The 19,140-nt window shown below is 43.1% G+C and overlaps 1 protein-coding gene across 3 annotated transcripts in view; it reads right to left on the bottom strand.

The window, feature by feature from the left end:
* HK1 (hexokinase 1) overlaps positions 1-19,140 on the bottom strand; it is a 46,507-nt gene that overhangs the window by 6,718 nt on the left and 20,649 nt on the right. For 2 of the 3 annotated variants that reach the window (XM_053388459.1, XM_053388458.1), the window contains exons 2-10: positions 15,843-16,005; positions 13,321-13,469; positions 8,415-8,534; positions 7,321-7,416; positions 6,489-6,588; positions 6,175-6,358; positions 5,440-5,595; positions 4,702-4,935; positions 2,598-2,902 (exon numbers count right to left, since the gene is read on the bottom strand). In XM_053388459.1, the coding sequence (XP_053244434.1) occupies positions 2,598-2,902; positions 4,702-4,935; positions 5,440-5,595; positions 6,175-6,358; positions 6,489-6,588; positions 7,321-7,416; positions 8,415-8,534; positions 13,321-13,469; positions 15,843-16,005 (1,507 nt within the window). Of the gene's footprint in view, positions 1-2,597; positions 2,903-4,701; positions 4,936-5,439; positions 5,596-6,174; positions 6,359-6,488; positions 6,589-7,320; positions 7,417-8,414; positions 8,535-13,320; positions 13,470-15,842; positions 16,006-16,232; positions 16,335-19,140 lie in introns of those variants that run through there. The other variant, XM_053388460.1, reaches the window with a different exon arrangement.

Genomic DNA, 19,140 nt, shown 5'->3' with positions numbered 1-19,140 from the left:
GAACCGTCTTACTGAGGGGAGAAGTCCCGTTTAATTAGTCCATCTTGCCTGATGCAAGATCACATCAAGGTTGCAATGACTGTGCAAAAATCCTCTTGACTCGCTACATGGTCTTTCAGCATATACACCCCCTGGTGCTGGGCAAAGATGCTCCTAGGCCCTGATTGGTTAATGGAAAAAGCTACCCTTCTGCCTTTCTGATAAAAACTGGTCTTTGGCCTGGGTCTAATAGCCCCCATTCGGATGTTGATTGTGAATCACAACAACCACATATGCCTGGGTTCAGCTTGTTGGTGGGGTCTGCGACCCTAACAGAGGATGAGACAAGCTAGCTTCGTTATTTTTTATCTGTACTTGAATTCCCAATGGTATCTTTACATTCTAAGTCTTTTATTAACCACCTTCTATGGTATTGGGTTCTCGTGTTTATTTTTACAAACATTTGTGCATTTAACCTTGGGTGGCTTCTTAGAGTAAGCTCGGCTCGGGATCTTGTACCTGGCTGAGTGATTTGTAAGTTGGAGGCTCAAAAGACAGTGAATAAACTGTTTGGCTCTTGTCTGTGTGAATCCCAAGGACACCCAGAAAAAAATTGAATTTCCCTTGGCTAAGGATGGGGGCGAGGAAGCAACAGGGGTGGTGGCAGTACTAGTGGGCAGGCTTTGTTTTTTCACTAGTCTCTCTCTCACGCTGACAACTTGGAATAACAAAACATTACATGATGGCAGAAGAAGAAGAAGAGTTTGTATTTGCTATCCCCCTTTATCACTACCCGAAGGAGTCTCAAAGTGGCTAACATTCTCCTTTCCCTTCCTCCCCCACAACAAACACTCTGTGAGGTGAGTGGGGCTGAGAGTCTTCAAAGAAGTGTGACTGGCCCAAGGTCACCCAGCAGCAGGGAAGCGAACCCGGTTCATCAGATTACGAGTCTACCGCTCTTAACCACCACACCACAAAGGAAAGCCCTATACATAGGAAACTTATTTATATGGTGACAGTGTTGGGGGAAACCCTTGGTTGAACAAGTAGGATTTCTCTACAGGGTGGAGACACACTGCAATGCAATTATTCTATTCAAAAAAGCGAGAGAAGTTGGCTCGCTGGGAATGGATGAATTACTATACATACATGGAACATTAGCCAGCAGATGGCGATGTTTCTCCATCTTCATTTAAAAGGTGTGCTCTTTCAAAGAAACGCAAGCTTTTGTTTTACAGAGCCATCAGGAAGAGAGACAAGGAAATGCAAGAACCAATTGAGTGCCACATCAAAAAACCACTGGAAGTCTAAAGGACCACTCAGTTAATGAGTAAGTGACAAAGCAAGGACTCCTGTCCGTTGCTAATGGCATTTTTTATGTGGTGAAATGAGGCTGAACTGATTTCATCTCGATTCTGGAATACTGAACCTGACCAGAACCTGTATGTGATGTGATGGGTTTCAAACTGTAATTCTCCACATCCTAAGAAACCTTCCGAAAGCACATCTACAATCTGAGCAAAGACGGGTCTTGAACATTCACTGGACTTACTTGACATACCAAAAATCAAATCAGGCAGGTGTCCGCAAACTAAGAAAAAATTGGTCCCTAGGAATTGTGAATCTTAGCTCATCATGGAGCAGGGATATCTTTTTATTGCCATCCTTGTAGAAGAAAGGCATGGGAAATTTTAGTTGGACCACAATTGTGATATTCTGTTTCTGATGAATCGAGATGACTAGAGCATATGAATACCTCATCAGCTGAAAAGTGGTACATTAAGGCTAAAATCCTAAATACACTTACTGGGGAGTAAGCCCAATTGAGCACAGTAGGCGTTACTTCCAAGTAAACATGCATAAGACTGCACTGTAAACATACTAAATAAATCTGCAGGACTGATATTAAGGATCAATATGGCATGGCACATCTTTATTAGATCTAATGCATTCAAAATCTGTTCAACTTTTAGATACAGGCCAAGATCTAAACAGGCATCTACACCCTCTGCACCCCACTGCCTCCTCAGAAAATGCTTCCACCAGGTTCTCCAAACTGCTCTTCAACATCAACTGGTTCTACAAAGCAGTTTGGAGCTTTCCAAAGTGGGGAGGGAGACATCAGTCTAAGGACATAATCTATTTTATTTCCATTTCCCCAATGAAAAGTGATAGCACCCTGAAACTGCCTTTTGTGTTCAGTTTGCTGAACACAAAATTCTACAAGAACTAAGGGGGGGGGAGGCAGTTATGGAGGAATGTCTCCTTAGCTGCATTTGGGGGTAGGGCTGTAAAACGTTCCTTTTTTCATTTGAAATGTCCCCCTAGCACAACTTTTCTCACTGGTCCATATGCTTTTATTGCATTCCACTCTTTAATTCTGTGAACTTGATATGTTTGTACCTCTATTTTTCTCTCTGTGTTCTTAAGTCACTTTGAACTGATGCTGGGAAAGCAGCACCTCAGTATTTTAAAAACAAGCAAACCAGAAATGCATGGAAAGAATGCACCCCCTCTATCTGGGGACTCCCAGCCTTAGATTATTAGCTGCCTCACTCTGCAATGAGGAAACTAGGCTGCCTCTTCCAAAGGTCCCTTCCCAAGAACTAAAGACCTACCTGTCCCATCAGGTGTGCTGCGGACAAAGGTGGGCAGCATTTTGACTTTGGCATGATCGTGTGATTTCTTCTTGAGGCCTGCTTCTATTTCCATCCGCATCCTCTTCTTCACCTGCAGCAGCTGCTCGTGAGTGAGCTTGAATTCAGCCAGGGTCTCGTCTATCAGGCGGTGCTGCTCTGACAGCCGGTATGCTACCGCTGTCACCATCGCAGCACCCTTGCCGCTGCCACTCTCAGACAGCAAAAAGCGCACGTCTGAGTCGGGCACTAAGCGGCGCACGGTTTTGTGCAGCCGTCGGGAATACCTGCAGGGGGGGGGGGGAACAGTAGGTTCAGCAATAGGATTTTTTCCTCAATTAAAGGGGGGGGGAGAATCACTGGGTCAGGCCAAGGAGCTATCTAGACAGTGGATAAATAGGAAACATGTGTCCCTCCTAAGTTTGTTGGACTACAACTCCCATCAGACCCAGCCAGTGGTCAGGATGATGGCAGCTGTAGTCCAGCAACATCAGGAAGGCTACAGGTTCCCCATCCTGATCTAGTGTAATAGCAGTTTGCCCAACACTTTCTTCCAGCTTATATTTTTCTAACGCCCTTCTCTTCTCCTGCAGAGCACCTAATGACACACAAAAACAGCACATATAACCGCAATCCAGACACTAACTGAGAGTCAATGCCATTTGAGAGATGCAAGGAACTTTCCCGTGTCATAGTCCCACACCTGGCCAGAAATATCCATACAGGAGAATGCTGTGGGAAGACTGAAGGACATGGTTCTTTCTAAAACTGGCAATGCCACCACCAGGAGAGTGACAAAGCCAGCATGGGAAGGAGCCACATCATTCAGCTCTTGCACACGGTTCCTCTCTGCAGACGTCACAGGAGCAGAGTAAGAAATAATCGCAGGAAGTAGTTACCACTCTGCTCCAGCACTGCAGGCCTAATGGACAGGGCACTGGGAATGGTGTGCCTGCCTTGGGCACAGATACTGATCCACACCCACTCTGCTTATTTGCATGCACACACTGCCAACACCAGAGGTGGGTAGGAGAAATGGCCATTGGGGGCTACTGGCAAATCTCAGGGTGATTTCGTAGAATCATGGAATTGTAGAGTTGGAAGGGTCCACAAGGGTCATCTAGTCCAACCCCCCTTGAGATTAAGAGCCTCATACTCTACCAACTGAGCTAGGCAACGAAAAATTGCTTAAATCAGCCTGCTGAAGAAAAGCTAGCTATGAGCGACTTTTGTGAAAAAGAGATGGTGAGCTCAGCTCAGTTCTGCTACTGAAAACAAACTCCTAGGCTCAGAATGTGCTTTGAAACATATAGAGAGGCTTGGAGGGCCACATTTTGCCCCTGGGAGCCACAGGTTCCCCAGCCCCAGCAATATAAACCTTTGTTGCTCTGTTTCTCCAAGACAAGTTATCTTCCACATACAGGCAGATATGTTAAGAGTAATATCCAGGCAACACCAAAAAAAACAAAACCCCCGAGCCTCCACAGCTGCTTTTCCAATGGTGTGGCATCACTTGTTTATTTTCTTTATTAAATTTCTATACCACCCAAGGATCACAGGGTGGTTTGGAGTGTGTAACTGCAAAGTACTCCCTTGCATCTGTACAAGTTAACATGGGGGGGGGGGAATAAACTACAGGCTATTGCATGTTATGGGCACATCACTGCAATGTGCAGAAAACTAGTTGCAAAGATTGTCTGCTGCAAGCAGCTACCTGGTATTAGCCCTGAGGGATGGTAGAGCTGGTAGAGCCTGAGACTCTCAATCTCAGCGCTGTGGGTTCAAGCCCACGTTGGGTGAGATTCCTGCATTGCAGGGGGTTGGACTACATGATCCCTGTGGTCCCTTCCAACTTCTATTATTCCATGTGCATTGTAAGTACTGCCTCCTGCCTAACTTACTGAGCTGCCTTTGGACTGTGATATTTACAGCCCACTTTCACCTCCTTTGAGAGCTCTGTTTACTTAGCCCAAGTCCAGAGCACACAGCCAAATGTCAGCTGGATGTGCTACATCTCTGACCTTTTGCAAGAGACAGTCCCTAACAGGTGCCAAGATGTAATTATGGAAACCTGGCAGGCTCTTACTGCGGATGCATCTTGTAAAGGGAGCCATCAACCCCCACGGTGGTGCGCAGGCGGCCCACTCCCTTGTTGTCCCGCAGCTGGTTAAGGATGGCACCCAGAGTGGCAGCCACCAGGTTGGCAGAGCGGAAGGAGACGATTGTGCACACGTGGTGGACGGCGACGCAGTCTTCGTGGGAGGGCTCAACCCCAAGACGGGTAAGTATCTCCTTGGCCTTTTGCAAACCTTCCTTGCTCCTAAAAACAGAAGCCGCAAAAAAGTTACGATAAGGTAACGAGAGTCTGAGAATGGGTGCAGCAGAGTCCCATGGAAATCTTGCGAGGAAAGGAAGGGGAAGGGAGGCTGAGATTAAAATCTGCAATATTAAGAGCCTACAGAGCACAAAGAGGTTTTCAGTTCCACTGTGCTGGATTTGGGTGGTGGGTTCTCTATATTGTGCACCATTTGCAATCAGCGGGACCAGTTAAGGGAAAAATTCTGGAAGCCATTGTTTTAAAATAGGCCACATGGTGCAAAGCCAGAAAATGTCAGATCAAAAGGCTGCAGCTTCAGAAGACATGCATACACTGTTGTCATTTGAAAGCTGGAAAGTGCTGCCTATTAAGCTAATGACAAAACTCTATTTTCAAAAGCCCATCCAGGAGTTGCTCTTAGAATCCAATTGCATATATTCCACTACATTTCATTACACAAGTATTCTAGGTTGCAAGCGTAGGAGGAAAGCTTCAAAAGTTACTTACTTCTCCATGGCAGAAACGTGCTTTGTTTCTAGCTTCCCTTTGGTTAAAAGTTCGGGAGTGATTCTCCCCTCGAAAAGAAGACCTTCTTTGGCCATTTTGACAAGGATCAGCCTGACAAGCTCACCCATGTACATGCCACTGACCATCTTCTCAAACCTGGAAAGATATTACGGCAGAAACACAAATCAGGCACACTCACGAGTAGTTTATAGGCGTGTGGCCTGCTCCTGCATATAGTTACCCAAGATCAATTCCCAGTAGGTGCCGATGGGAGGCATCCTTAGGGTTCAAATCCTTCTTTAGCCATCATGCTTACAGTGTGGAAATCCTGAGCAAATCACTCTCCCTCTCAGCTGAACTCAACCAAGACCACCCACGCTAACACACACACACACACTTGCCACCAGAATAAAATTAGGAAAGAATGATGGGTGGCAAAAATGAAGGGAACTTCCACTCACTCAAGGGGGGGGTTCCCCAATTTCTGACAATTATTCACCCAGCTGCAAGAACCCCTCTGCCATGCTAGTTCCCCAGGTCATTCTAGAAAGTCCTGAAACCATCCACAAGTCTTCTTGGAGAATGTTGAGCAAAAGGGAAGGAGGCAAGAATGGAAGGAGGCTCTGCTCATGGATCTTTGGATCCAAGCCTTAAGGTGTAACTCCCCACCACAAACCTTTGGGACAGGCATGAAAGTCTAAAACAAGAACAGTAGAAGAAAGGAAGCTCAATTACAATTGCTTCCCAGGGTTAACGGAACCCCGATCAATCTCCCTGTCAAATTCAGTCCGGATGTCTTCTAACAAGCCATCGTCTCCAAACGCTCCCCATTCGGTATTGATGCACATCCGCCCTTCGTCGCCTTCCACCAGATCAATGTGTCTCATTTCTTCCATATAGCAGGCGTTAGTGCCAGTACCTTAAAAGAAGGCAATGGGATTAGTCAACAGGCTATATATATATATATATATATATATATATATATGTAAAAGAGCAAACCAAAAATGTCAACATGCATTATGTTTGGCAAAGGAATCAAATGTCAATACCAATGATCAAGCCAACTTCGCAACGCTGGTCATCAAATCCACAGGTCATCATGGTCCCTACGGTGTCATTGACAACTGCCATGATGTCTGCATCGTAGTCCTTCAAAATGAAAGGGATTATTTCTCATATGCAATTTTACCAACACTTTTTGATAGGCATATTCTACTTGCTACTGTGACTGAGAATCTCGGTAAATGTTATTTTCTGGGCACACTGTTTAGGTCTGCAGGCTGTTCGTGGTCTTATATTTTGTCCCCTTATTACTACTGACCCAGGGTCTCAAGATCCTTTTCTTCTCAAAAACTCCATCAGCCAAAAAAAAGACTCATTGACTTCTGGACCACTGAAAGACCTATCCTATCCATGTCAAATGCAGCTACATACACAGAACTTTCCACTACTTGAAACTATATTAGGTTTCTCTTCTAGGTCCATTGACTTGGCTGCAAGTCCCATTCAATGGGGGATTCATCTGGACGAACTTCCAAGTTAACATGCATAAAACTTCACTGTGATATTGAGAGGGGATTGTTTGAATCTAAGGCCGTTGAGTCTATGGAAGTTTGTTTGGTATAATATTATCTAGAACAAGAAATGCTATATAGCCCCCTCCCCAAGAAATTGGTTTCTTAGTCTGAACATCTTCTTGGCTCAATACTTTTACTAGGAGTTAAAAGCACCGTGAAATTAGCGACCATCTAATCATTCTACAATGACACTGAAAAAGATTGACACAATTCCTGACACCTGCAAGCAACAAAAGGTGTTCCATTATCAGCCAAGTTCATGTATCAATGCTAGCTATACATGTATATAAAAAGATAATCTTACCCCACGCTTCTTGATGGCTTTGTTTAGCAACTTCACTACATCTGCTCCCTCGACACCACTGGCTTTGAAACGTTTTGTCCAGGTTATTAGAACACCCTAATGAAATGAAAAATAAAATAAAATAAAATTATGGCCTAAAGATATTAGGACCAATTAGGACTCACTTTTTCAGTTGAAGATCAGTTTTCATATGTGGTGACACTGCTGAATTTCCTATGCATCAATTTGCTCACGTTCTCATGGAGGACATAATACAGGTGAACCAATCTACTCACATACTCCATTACCCACCCTTGCTACAATTATACATCTCCATTTTGGAGGTACCACAATCAGGGAATCATGCTTAACAGTATGCATATACAGTTCACATGCTAAATTCTTCCATACGATGGATTTATATGGGGCTCTCAGTGGTCTTCTTCATAACATTAAACAGGTCCATACTTCCAAAATCCAAAAACACTGCATGCTTCCTGGCCATGTGCTGGGAGTGATGAAGTTCTAATTCAAGTGTCTTCCAACGGTTTCCACACACAATATTGCAACAAGAACAATATTCCAAGCACGTTCAGTCGAACCAAGTCATATCAGCTAAAGGGCACTTTAGTACCATCTAGCTGGGGGAAATTCACAGTACATGTTCTTTCTGCCTGCCAGAAGTCCCTGGTTCAATCTCTGCCACCTCCACATGCTCCACATGGGGCTGGGGAAGTTGAAACCATGGAGCACTGCTTCCAGTCAGCATAGACAGAGTACTGAGCTAAATGGTCTAGCATTCTGCTTTGGGGTAAGGCAGGTTCCTATGTTTCTTCTGCACAGTAATAAAGTTGTGCAGTGCTGTTTGTGTATTTATGGATCACTTCCCATGAAGCATCCCAAAGTCATTCCACAATACTGTAAAAACACATATATATATATATATATATACATATATATACATATACATACATACATATATATATATATATATATATAAAACAAGTGCATTTATAAAAACAATTTAAAACCGTTACATATATAAAAACAGATTCAGACAATTACATATCTAAAAGCAATTTCAGATGCAACACAGATGCCGCCTGCATTCTTACCTCATCTAACTTGGTTTGCCTACATGGAAAAGAAAATGTGAACCCAACAGGCAACTTCTTGTTCTTGATTTCCTGCTTCTCCATGAAATCGCCTAAACATTCAGCAACGTGGTCAAAGAGCTGAGGAGAAAGGAAGGACAATAAGACAACATTTTAAAACTCAGATAAAAATAATAATTGCATCTTCATCCCCATAACCACTACTGGAAAAATCATTAGGTGATCCCATACCAATAAATACTATTTTGGTGGTAGCCCTATAAAACTGGAACATTTGAAAAGTAAGGCTTTGGGGTGGAATTCAACGTAGTGTTAAGCAGATCACTCAGTCAGTGCAAGCATTTTTGCTTGCCTGAAGGAATGATCTGCTCTCTCCTCCCACTTGGGGAGGTTCTGGGGGTTTTCTGAACCTCCCCAGGCCAATTTCAGGGTGTGCAGGGGGACCAGAGAGAACCCCTGCTGCACCAGCAGAACACCTTGTGCAAGCATCCTCTGGCAGGACTACACTGTTGAATCCGGTCCTTTGGTATGCATTTCATACATGAGGGCAGAATTCTCCGTTGAAGCCATAATGCTCAGCAGACTTCTCTGCGAACAACTCTCACTGGTTGTCACTGCAACTGTAAACACACTTCCTTAGAAGCAGGTCAGAGTGAAATCCATGGTACGGAAAATGTTGTCACACTAGGAAGGCATACATCTTCCTGATCTTCTAGTCACTGCTAGGTCATTGTCAGGGACTGGGCAGATGAAGAGGAGTGGTGGAGACCACCTCCCCAGGAGCATCCCAGAGGAGGAAAGGGCAGATAGCATAGATCTACAGGACTGGTTTGACACAGGGCACACCCCAGAGGAAGAAGAGGGAAGAAGTTGAGAAATAATGGGAGATGAAGAGCTAAGTAGTACTGAGCAGACAGGGCCCAAGCAGCAGCTGACTGATATGCTGTCGCTGGAGAGTCTCCCAGAACCCGTCCTGTGCCCCAAAACCAGGTGTTCACTGAGAATAGCAGAGCAAAGGGCTCAAAGGCGGGGGACCCTTAACAGCCACCGTAGAAGAGGGGATGAGTCTGATGAATAGGGAAGTACGGAGGAGGGGAGGCGTGGAGCTTCACTCACAGCAATGTTAGATACTGAAAGGTGCTTGGCTGACTTGCCTTGGCATCTGGAATAATAATAAAAAGGACTACAGTGGTGCCTCGCAAGACGAAAATAATCCGTTCCGCGAGTCTCTTCATCTAGCGGTTTTTTCGTCTTGCGAAGCAACCCTATTAGCGGCTTAGCGGATTAGCGCTATTAGCGGTTTAGCGGCTATTAAAGGCTTAGCGGCTAAAAGGCTATTAGCGGCTTAGCGGCTTAGAAAAGGGGGTGGGGAAGCAAAAAAAATCGCAAGACTCACAAGACGTTTTCGTCTTGCGAAGCAAGCCCATAGGGAAATTCGTCTTGCGAAGCGCATTGAAAAACGGAAAACCCTTTCGTCTAGCGGGTTTTTCGTCTTGCGAGGCATTCGTCTTGCGGGGCACCACTGTATAAAGCCTGTGTCTTCTCTGTCTCTCTGCTTTCCTGGGCAATCAGCCAGGAGCCATCGACAGCACCCTGACAGTTATGGCTTATGCCATAATAATAATAAAAAACCCAATAGCCTGTTCCATAAAGCTCTCTTTCCCCAATTCTTTGTCATTTTAACTCTGTGAAACACCCTGATAGCTACGATGTGCATGTTCTGCCTCCACTGTCAGAGTCAGTATTCCTCTCAATGGCAGTTACTGGGGAAAACAAGCGGGAAGAGCACGGTTGGGTTCAAGTCTCTTGCGGGTTCCCCATAGGCTTCTGGTTGGCCACTGTGAAGACAGGATACTGGACCAGATGGGCCACTGACCTGATCCAGAAGTGCTCTTTTGATGGCCTTAGTGTTAACTTCACTTGTGCTTATAACACAATCTGGTTTGAATTAACCAAGGTTTGCTACACATTATACTAACCATGGTCAACTCTGAAAAGGGAAGGCAGGGAGGAACTCATGCAGGGAGAGGGAAGGACGAAACATGAGCCTGCAGCACATTTCTGATCTCCTAACCATAGTTACAAAATTAGAAATATTACCTCTGCACTGGGTAATAAAGTTTAGACTGGCACTCTCGACAGACATTATCCAATGCATTTCATGTCACAGTTTAGCAACTGGGTTTAGAGTAGGAATGCCCATTTGGCAGGTTAAAAACCTCTACGAGCAAGTATATTATTATTTACAAGGCTAAACAACACTCATACACCACAAATAAAAATAATGATCTAAATCAAATATTCCTGATTTAAATCTGGGGTGATTTTGTAATGCTAGAAGAATCTTCCTCCTTAATTCCCCACCCCCCGAGGAGCCCAACACCCAACTGCCCCTTTTTAAACAATTGCTTTTAAAAGTTACAGAACTACGGGTGTCACAGACCTACTGAGTTGTATTCAATGGTGTCATTCAGCTAACTTTAAAGAAAAATCACCCGCCCCATTCCACTGATGGACATTTTACCATCAGTTGAGTGGCAAATCTGAATATAGCCCATTGCTTTCTGGAACGAAATGTTTGCAACACTGGAAAATAACTTTCGGTTTGGGGCTAGTCACGATTTGCCTCTTCCACTCAGTCCTCCTTCCCCAGCTGAACTATCCCAAGCAAGCATTTTCAATTGGCAGCTCCTAAATGCATTGATGAATCATAACCAGAATGCCGATTCCATGCAGAGCGAAAATGTCTTCTCTCATTCTTTAAAAGCATATGCCTGGAACTGGTTTCATATTTAATTTATGTAGAGCTTTTTATTTTTATTTTTTTAACGTAGCACTATGCAGGCAAACGATGCAGAACTCGTGAGCTCCAATTACAGTTTCGGTGCTGCAGCTCTTTCCATGCCATGGAACAGGTGTGACAAGTGCTGCAATGGGGAAGCTGGAAATGGTGGCACAGCACAAATACGGCTAGATACAGAACAAGAGAATTGGCTCCTCTGATGCTTGAGCCTTTACTTCAAGTAAAATCCCAAAATCTTCCATGTTGTTGTTTTTTAACATAAAGCCATTTGCTTTTACATTATACCCTCCCCATTTATCTTCCTTGCAAAGTCACAGAAAATGCCCTATCATTTATCTCCAAAATCTTTTGGGGGCAAGCCTAAAGCTTGGTGAGCCTTAAAGCTGTTGTTGGCATCCATTTGACTTTTACAGCCTGGCAACAACATGCATGTTCCAAAACTGAACAGGCCAATGCATCCCTTCCTGCACTGCAGGGGGGTGGGCCAGATGATCCTCGGGATCCCTTCTAGGAAGAGGCGTAGGGCTCAAATCACCAAGCTGCCAGTGAATAGTGACAAAAGCACTGCAGCTTTAGGGCCCAACCTCTACGCTTTATTTTACTTGTTGCGGTGGAAACAGCAGCTTGTGTTATCTTTTTAAGCCAGAGGAAGTTCCTAAGCTCTTCAGATGCTGGACTACAACTCCCAGCATCCCTAGCCATTTGATATGCTGGCTGGGGCTCATGGGAGTTGGAGTCCAATAACAAGTTACTTAACATGCCATCAGAAATCCAAACACCTGACAAAATTATGTAAGGTTTGCCCCCATCCCTGGCACCTTAGCATTTTGATACTGGTTCATTAAAAAAAATCGATTCTAGTGCCTAAGAAACTGAAATGTCATGGAGCTGGGATATTGGAAGGATCCTAAAAAACATACAAATACATTTTAAATAACTATGAAAGAGTATTTGCACTGTCATCGTTATTGAACCACAGGCAGAATAAGGTGTCGGCTGCAGAAACGCAACAGACTTTCCCCAAAACATAAAACGGAAGAAATTTGGTTCTTTGACTACTGTATGACTGATGCTGACCTCTCTCATTCAGTAATGACCAACAAGACCATTTGGGACATTTAGGAGAGCCACTTTCGCATGCTGATGTGACTGCGCAGATGTTTTCAAGAGCCAAATAGCAAGAACAGCACAGGCGAGCCTGGAATCTACTGGCTCAAAGTGGGAATTTCTGCAACAGCAAGAAGATGCCCAGAGTGCCTCTGCCTAACCGGCCAAATTACTGACATTCAGGCTTAACGGCCATGCTGCCAGCATACAGGAAATCAGGCATTAAGGCTCATCCTAGGGGAAGCAAGATAAATAAATGGCAATGGATTGGGTAAGGTAGGCTTTTTAAAAAATGGCAGCATTGGTGACAGCAGATTCCAATACCTGTAACTTACACAGGAGCTTTTTCTGGGGGAAATAGGAGAAACTCCTCCAGCCTTTCTTGGTCTCACCAACCATCCATGTAGCTTCTACAGCCTGAGTTGCTGGCTGCAAAATGTATACTTGGACCAATTTGCATATGCAAGGGCAAGAGAAAGAAAGATAACAGCAAGTTGTTTGTGACTGTAGCTGAACTGCTGTATTATGAATCTTGGGTCACAAAGTTAGAGGGGTATAATAAGTGTACAAATAAACCAAAAAAACAGCAATACATGTTTTAGCTCACAACTGGGTCATCATTTTCATGCCTATGGATCAGGATTCTAAGCTGCCTTCCAATTTAACAAGTCATCATTGTATAGGAAACACTGGTTTGCAATGAATAAACTGGAAGAAATTATCACAAGAATCCAATTTCCTAATATTACAAAAACCTAGCATTTTGCATCATTCTCAACAGAGAAGTTGGCCTCAAAATAAACATCCTAACTTTCCACCAAATGATTTTGAAGGTAAGTCTTTTACTTCCTTTAAAAATTAAAATTACAAGGTAGTAGTTTTTATTTTATCCTTCAAGACTATCAGAAAATCCAAACAATACCATGTGGAAGCTTTTTCAAAAAATGTTTTACAACCCTCATATATTGCAAGAACATTCCTAGGAAGCAATCTTACCCGTGTTCCACTGCCATGCATAATATCCTCGGGAGTGTTATAAATCTCCGTTTCCATTTGCACCGTCTGCTTTTTCTCATGAGACACTTTCACTCGCAAAATACGAAAGTAAGATCCACCAAGATCCAGGGCAATGAAATCTCCTTTCTCTGTTTTGGATGAAACAGAACATCAACACCTAAGCATCAAGTCACTCTGGGTGCACAACGAATCTTTGCCATCTATTACATAAAATAATGCATTGGGTACTGAAAGTTAAACTATCAGCATTCACCTTTTAACACTGCAAATATATCTGATCAACCCAAGAGATTAGCCTCATCCTATCTAATCAGACAAGCAAAGACCACAATCCTTTATTTGTTTGGCGACTAAGATTACCAATTAAAACAACCTATGGAACGAGATTAAAGAAAAACCCAGTGTGTGTAAACAGAGCACAGGCAAACACTGAAGTTCAGGTACATGGATGCAGATGCAAATCCACACACTCACACACACCCTCTACTCTATTTTAAAAGGATGTTCAAACCCTCAAAACAGGCTCTGCATCAGCCTACAAGAGACTTGGAGTTGCCCTCAGAATAGCAAACTGATTATTTCCTGGCCTAATTTCAATTCTTCATTGATTTCTGAATTTTCATTAAGCTTTAAAAGTGGCAAAAAGCAGGAAGGGTAATAAGCAAAATGCAATGTTGGATCATTTATGACACTGGCTGGCTTACCATTCACTTTCAGTTTGAGACTCACTAAATACATCATTCTTACCAACGCATTCTTGGCCACCTGGACACAATCAATTTCGCCCATAGAAATAAGCCTTGGACATCATACCCATCCAACAATCTTGCAACACAGCTGTAACTTCCCACTAAAGCAGCCTTGTTTCCGTCTTCAGCACTAACATCACACCCACATAAAATGTCAAGCATGGATTTTCCCTTTTTAGGTGTTCTATTACTCTTTCCAAAGAAGGTATTCTTCCAACAATGTTCTCATCTCAGCAAAAATAGCAACAAATTCCTTACTCTCACCTGCCTCTCTTTGGGCCTGTCCACTCATGTGGGTAAGAAATCAATGAACAACTGAAATTAGGCCAGGAGGTAAATCAGTTTGCTATACTTAGGACAACTCTGAGTCTCTTGCAAGCTGATGTTACAGCAGTGTTTTTGCCCAAAGTTATGCAAATCGTAACGGGTATACAAATTGACTCATCTTGTTTGCCACCAAAAAAGGGAGACCCAAATCTGTCAGTTTGGGAAAACACATTTCTAAATAGCAGAGTAAACTACACAAGCATCCAAGAGGCAATAATTTCAGGGCTGCCAATGAAGAAGCGTGAGATCTGGGAGCTGCATCCCAGAATCCCTTGCACCGCCATGGCTCTTTGATTATGCTCCATTGTGCATCATTACCAGCACCCATGATACTCTGTTTGCAGCAAAGCTCTCCAAATTGTGTATTATAATTTTATTTATTTAGCAAGCAGCTCTGCACTCCATTTTTCATTAAATATATATATAATCTCAATGACTTAGGGCAACATAATATCCAGGACCGCGGCATCATTTTGAAGCTAATGTAATTTTTAAACCATTCTGTCGATAAAACCAATTAAATATCACTGTTCTGTACAAGTACTGAGCATTAAGCAAAATGTGCAAACAGACTTTTATCACTGTAGTCCATCACTAGTTTAGACTGAGCCCCATTAGCTTTTTAAAAAAAAAGGAAAAAGGAAAAACACACACTAGAACAGATGGCCTTTTCTCCCTAAAGTAATTGAACGATGGAATACACTTCAGACAAATGCAGCACTTCAGAAACGTCCACCCTGGGATATGTTGCAAATTAACACCCTGTCTGCACACTCATATCCAAGTCAACAACTGTAAAACTGTAACTTGTATGATCAGTTTTACACTATTATGCAAACCTGCTTAATATTTGACTGAATACTTTATACCGCATATGTATGGAATGTTTTGGCAGCTGGGGGTATACAGGAATTCTTTGTTCTAAGCTTTTCAGAAACTGAATTTAAGATTAACCACAGTTTAGGGTTTGGATAGCTAACTAAACTGTGTTTAATCAAAGGCAGAAGCAGAAGCTTCTTAGCTCCTCAGGGCAGCACCAAAGAAGGAAGGGCCTGTGTTATATCTGAATGCAGCCACTGTGTCTAGGTATTGAGCATAGACTGCAACTTGTTGTTTGATTTGGGTTTCAAACACACTGTCTTCTTCTTAAGTTTGTACAAGCAACACACCCTGACCCCAAGACAACAGGAGCCAAAGCTACTGGCCATAGGGAAATAGGCTGAGGTTTGTTTCTTTTTAAAAACACTGTTTCTCTTTGGTATAAACATTGCTGAGAGTTTCTTTTAGTTTTACATACTTGGACCACTTTATGCATACATGTGTAGCTAAAGGCTCTCATTGCGCTCGTAATAGTCACAAAAGATTGTTCTGGTTTTGTTTCAGAAAACTGTTTGTTAAAGAAGCACAACTGCACATAATCCTTACCTGAGCCATCAGGAATAGACCGTACAAATGTAGGAAGCATCTTTACAGAGGCTGTTGGGTTAAAGTCCCTGGAAAGTCCATTCTGCATCTCTCTCCTGAAGCGTCCCATAATATCCAGCAGAGTTTCATCAGAGAGCCGCATGGCGTACAGATATTTATCGATCTGGAGGGGACATAAGAGAAAAGCTCACAACATTCAGACCTTGCACCATTTTGTGTTAACTACATTCTTAATTTGTGTCATTTGATTTCCATCTGGCTCCATCCCAAGTGCTTAGGGCAGGTAACAATATTTTAGCTGCAAAGCTCCCAATTACAAAATAATTAACCACCATCTTTCCCTGCCCCCAACCCTATCCCTGGCACCAAAAGCCAATTAAAAGGTCTTACACTGCTTCCAAAAGACCCCTAGGCTTCGGCCTCCGTGGAAGACAATTCTCGAGTCGAGAGGCAGCAACCAAAAAGTATTTGTGGTCCTGGTGGTGCATAAATGGCAAGGTTAAGAGGTGTTTCCAGCTGATCTTAAAGGTCATGATGAAACACAGGGATGGAAGCCATTACTGAGATAGAATGACTCCAAGTCTCTTAGGGTTCGGTGAACCAGCACCTTGAATGGAGCCCAGAAAGCAATAGGCAGAAATTGTGCACAAAGAAATTATTTTGTCATCAACGTTATCATCATCCTCTTGTCCTTCTCTATTTAAAAGCCCACTTAGCATTTGATTCAGTTAGCATTAAAAGGTGAACCTATCTAGTCTACACTTTCCAACACAACAGGTGAACTAAAATATAGCCATCTTCTGAAATTCATGCTTCTCCAAATTTTGAAATCATGTTCTCCAGCCAAGTTATGTGTACAAAAATGCATACACATGGCTAAGGTTTGCATAAAATGCATGCATTTGTGAAAACAACATAGAAAAATGCATTAGATTAGGGAAAATATAACACAGGGAAAAATGCATAGGGAAAATACACTGTCCTCGGGGTTCTGCTGACCCTCCAGAGTGGATCTGGGAGAGGCACAGGGGGCATGCAGGGGAGGGAGGAGAAAACCCCATTGTGCTAGCTAGGGTCTTTGTGCTGGCTTCTGCTAACGCAACAATGGATTGATTTCTGGTGGGTCACAGTTGGGGATATACTCTACCAATAGAGCAGTAGATTGTGACATTCTGTGCGGCTCAGCTGCTGAAGGCGATGAGAGACAGGGCTCTCCAAGTGGGTATTATTAAATGCTATTTGCGACCAGCAGCAGAGCTGCAAATGGAGAAGTCATGGGTTCCGTTTCAAGTTTTGGAAAAGAATGTTCTCCGACAGGCACAGGCTCTCCTGCCTGAAGCACAGACAGCTTGTTCAGATTGCTTTCTGCTATGCCTAGCCTCTTCACTACAGTGGTACCTCGGGTTACATACTATTCAGGTTACAGACGCTTCAGGTTACAGACTCCGCTAACCCAGAAATAGTACCTCGGGTTAAGAACTTTGCTTCAGGATGAGAACAGAAATTGTGCTCTGGCGGCGCGGCGGCAGAAGGCCCCATTAGCTAAAGTGGTGCTTCAGGTTAAGAACAGTTTCAGGTTATGAGCGGACCTCCGGAACGAATTAAATACTCAACCTGCGGTACCACTGTATTCTGCTCTAGCAAAAGCTATCCATGGCCTTGATCCAAAGGAGCGCAGGTGGTCCTCAAATGGTGTGACCAACACAGCATCCCCCAAAGCTTCATCCCAACCCACTCTGGGAACTGCCCTATATGTGTGTGGACAGACATGCTCACAACCACAAAACTACAAACATAGATCCCAAAATGCCCTATTGCCTAGTCCCCCCGCCCCCCACCTATCATTCATCCAATGGAGGAGGGAAGGGACTCCAAGAATAGCTCTGGAAATGGATCTTTCCTTTTTTTTCTTTTTGACAAAGTAATAATAATAAATAAATAAAAATGTGCATTCCATTTGTATTGTATTGCACCATTCCATTGTAACTATCCAACCTCCCAAAAACCTCTTGTAATGGTTTGGCCCCTTTCTGTTTTAACAGGACAAATTCTGCAAATACCTTCCATATCTCCTCAAAATCATTTCTCCTGCATATTCCCCATTTTACCTTAATAGCGCTTTGGAAATGGATCTAAATGCATAGGCAGGCTTATATGAGAGAAGCCGGTCCTTGATATATTTGAATCATAAGTTATTTAGGGCTTTTAAAGATTAACGGCAACCCCTTGAATTGTGCTCGGAAGTAGACAAGGAGCCAATGAAACCATTTAAAAAATGAGGATATGCATTCCATTTGCTTCCATTTGAGAAGTAAAGAGGAGAAACATTCTCAATCTTAAAACCTGAAGAGTTGCTAGATGGACCAATGGTTTGATCTAGGATGTAGCAGCTTCCTATGGTCCTCAAAAAGGGAAACATTTTTTACATTTTAAATTTTGCAGCATCTTTAGAAAGTGCAGAAACTGTTATGGCTGTTATCTGCATTGCAAGCAACTTCTAGTCTCCCCATGTCATTAATTCAACTCCATGTCATTAATTCAACTTCTAGTCTCTCCATATCAATAAACATTTTTGGAGATGGAAAACCACTCTGCCTAAAGCATAACTTTCCACGACTGTCCCTTTTGATATGATATGAGGTACAGCTTAATCTTCTGATATGATAAAACACAGCATAATCCTAATAAACCAAGGCTCATGGCCTCCTACTGCTTTCTGCAGTACACATGACCATCAGTCCCAGACTCTGTAGCTGTATATCAGGGGTCACCAACACAGTGCCCATGAGTGTCTATGCACCCACAAGGCCTTTCCTGGCACCCACAGGGTCACCTCCACTTGTTGGAATTAAGAGTTGAAAGAAGCATTCTATTGTGGTGTATATGTACTACCAACAACAGTTTATCTGATATGCAAATGTGCCCATTGGCGACCCCTGCAAAGTTCATGTCCCCAATCCTCAACATTTGGCATCATGAAACATTCCAACAAATTCGAAAGGATGTGGTTTGTTACTGCCTTGCATGCAATACACACATTATGATCTTACTAAATATTACATTCAGCAAGAGTTGTAAAGCAAACAAATAGAAGTTGCCGGTGGGGGGGGGGCAATATTCTACTAAAAGTGCAGCCATGTTTTATTACCAAAGGCCTGACATGGTCACAGTGACATCCTTCCAACATGATAAAAGATAATCTTTCTTTCCTCCTTCTAACCACCTACTCCTAGTGCTATAAAACTTTATAGAAGAAAATTGGAAAGCTACTCAAGCACAGATTAGAAGAGTTTTCAGG

Source organism: Podarcis raffonei, chromosome 5 (genome assembly GCF_027172205.1).
Source record: "Podarcis raffonei isolate rPodRaf1 chromosome 5, rPodRaf1.pri, whole genome shotgun sequence".
Taxonomy (NCBI): Eukaryota; Metazoa; Chordata; class Lepidosauria; order Squamata; family Lacertidae; genus Podarcis; species Podarcis raffonei.
The sequence above is the reverse complement of the archived record's forward strand: the minus strand, read 5'-3'. Positions and strand labels throughout refer to the sequence as shown.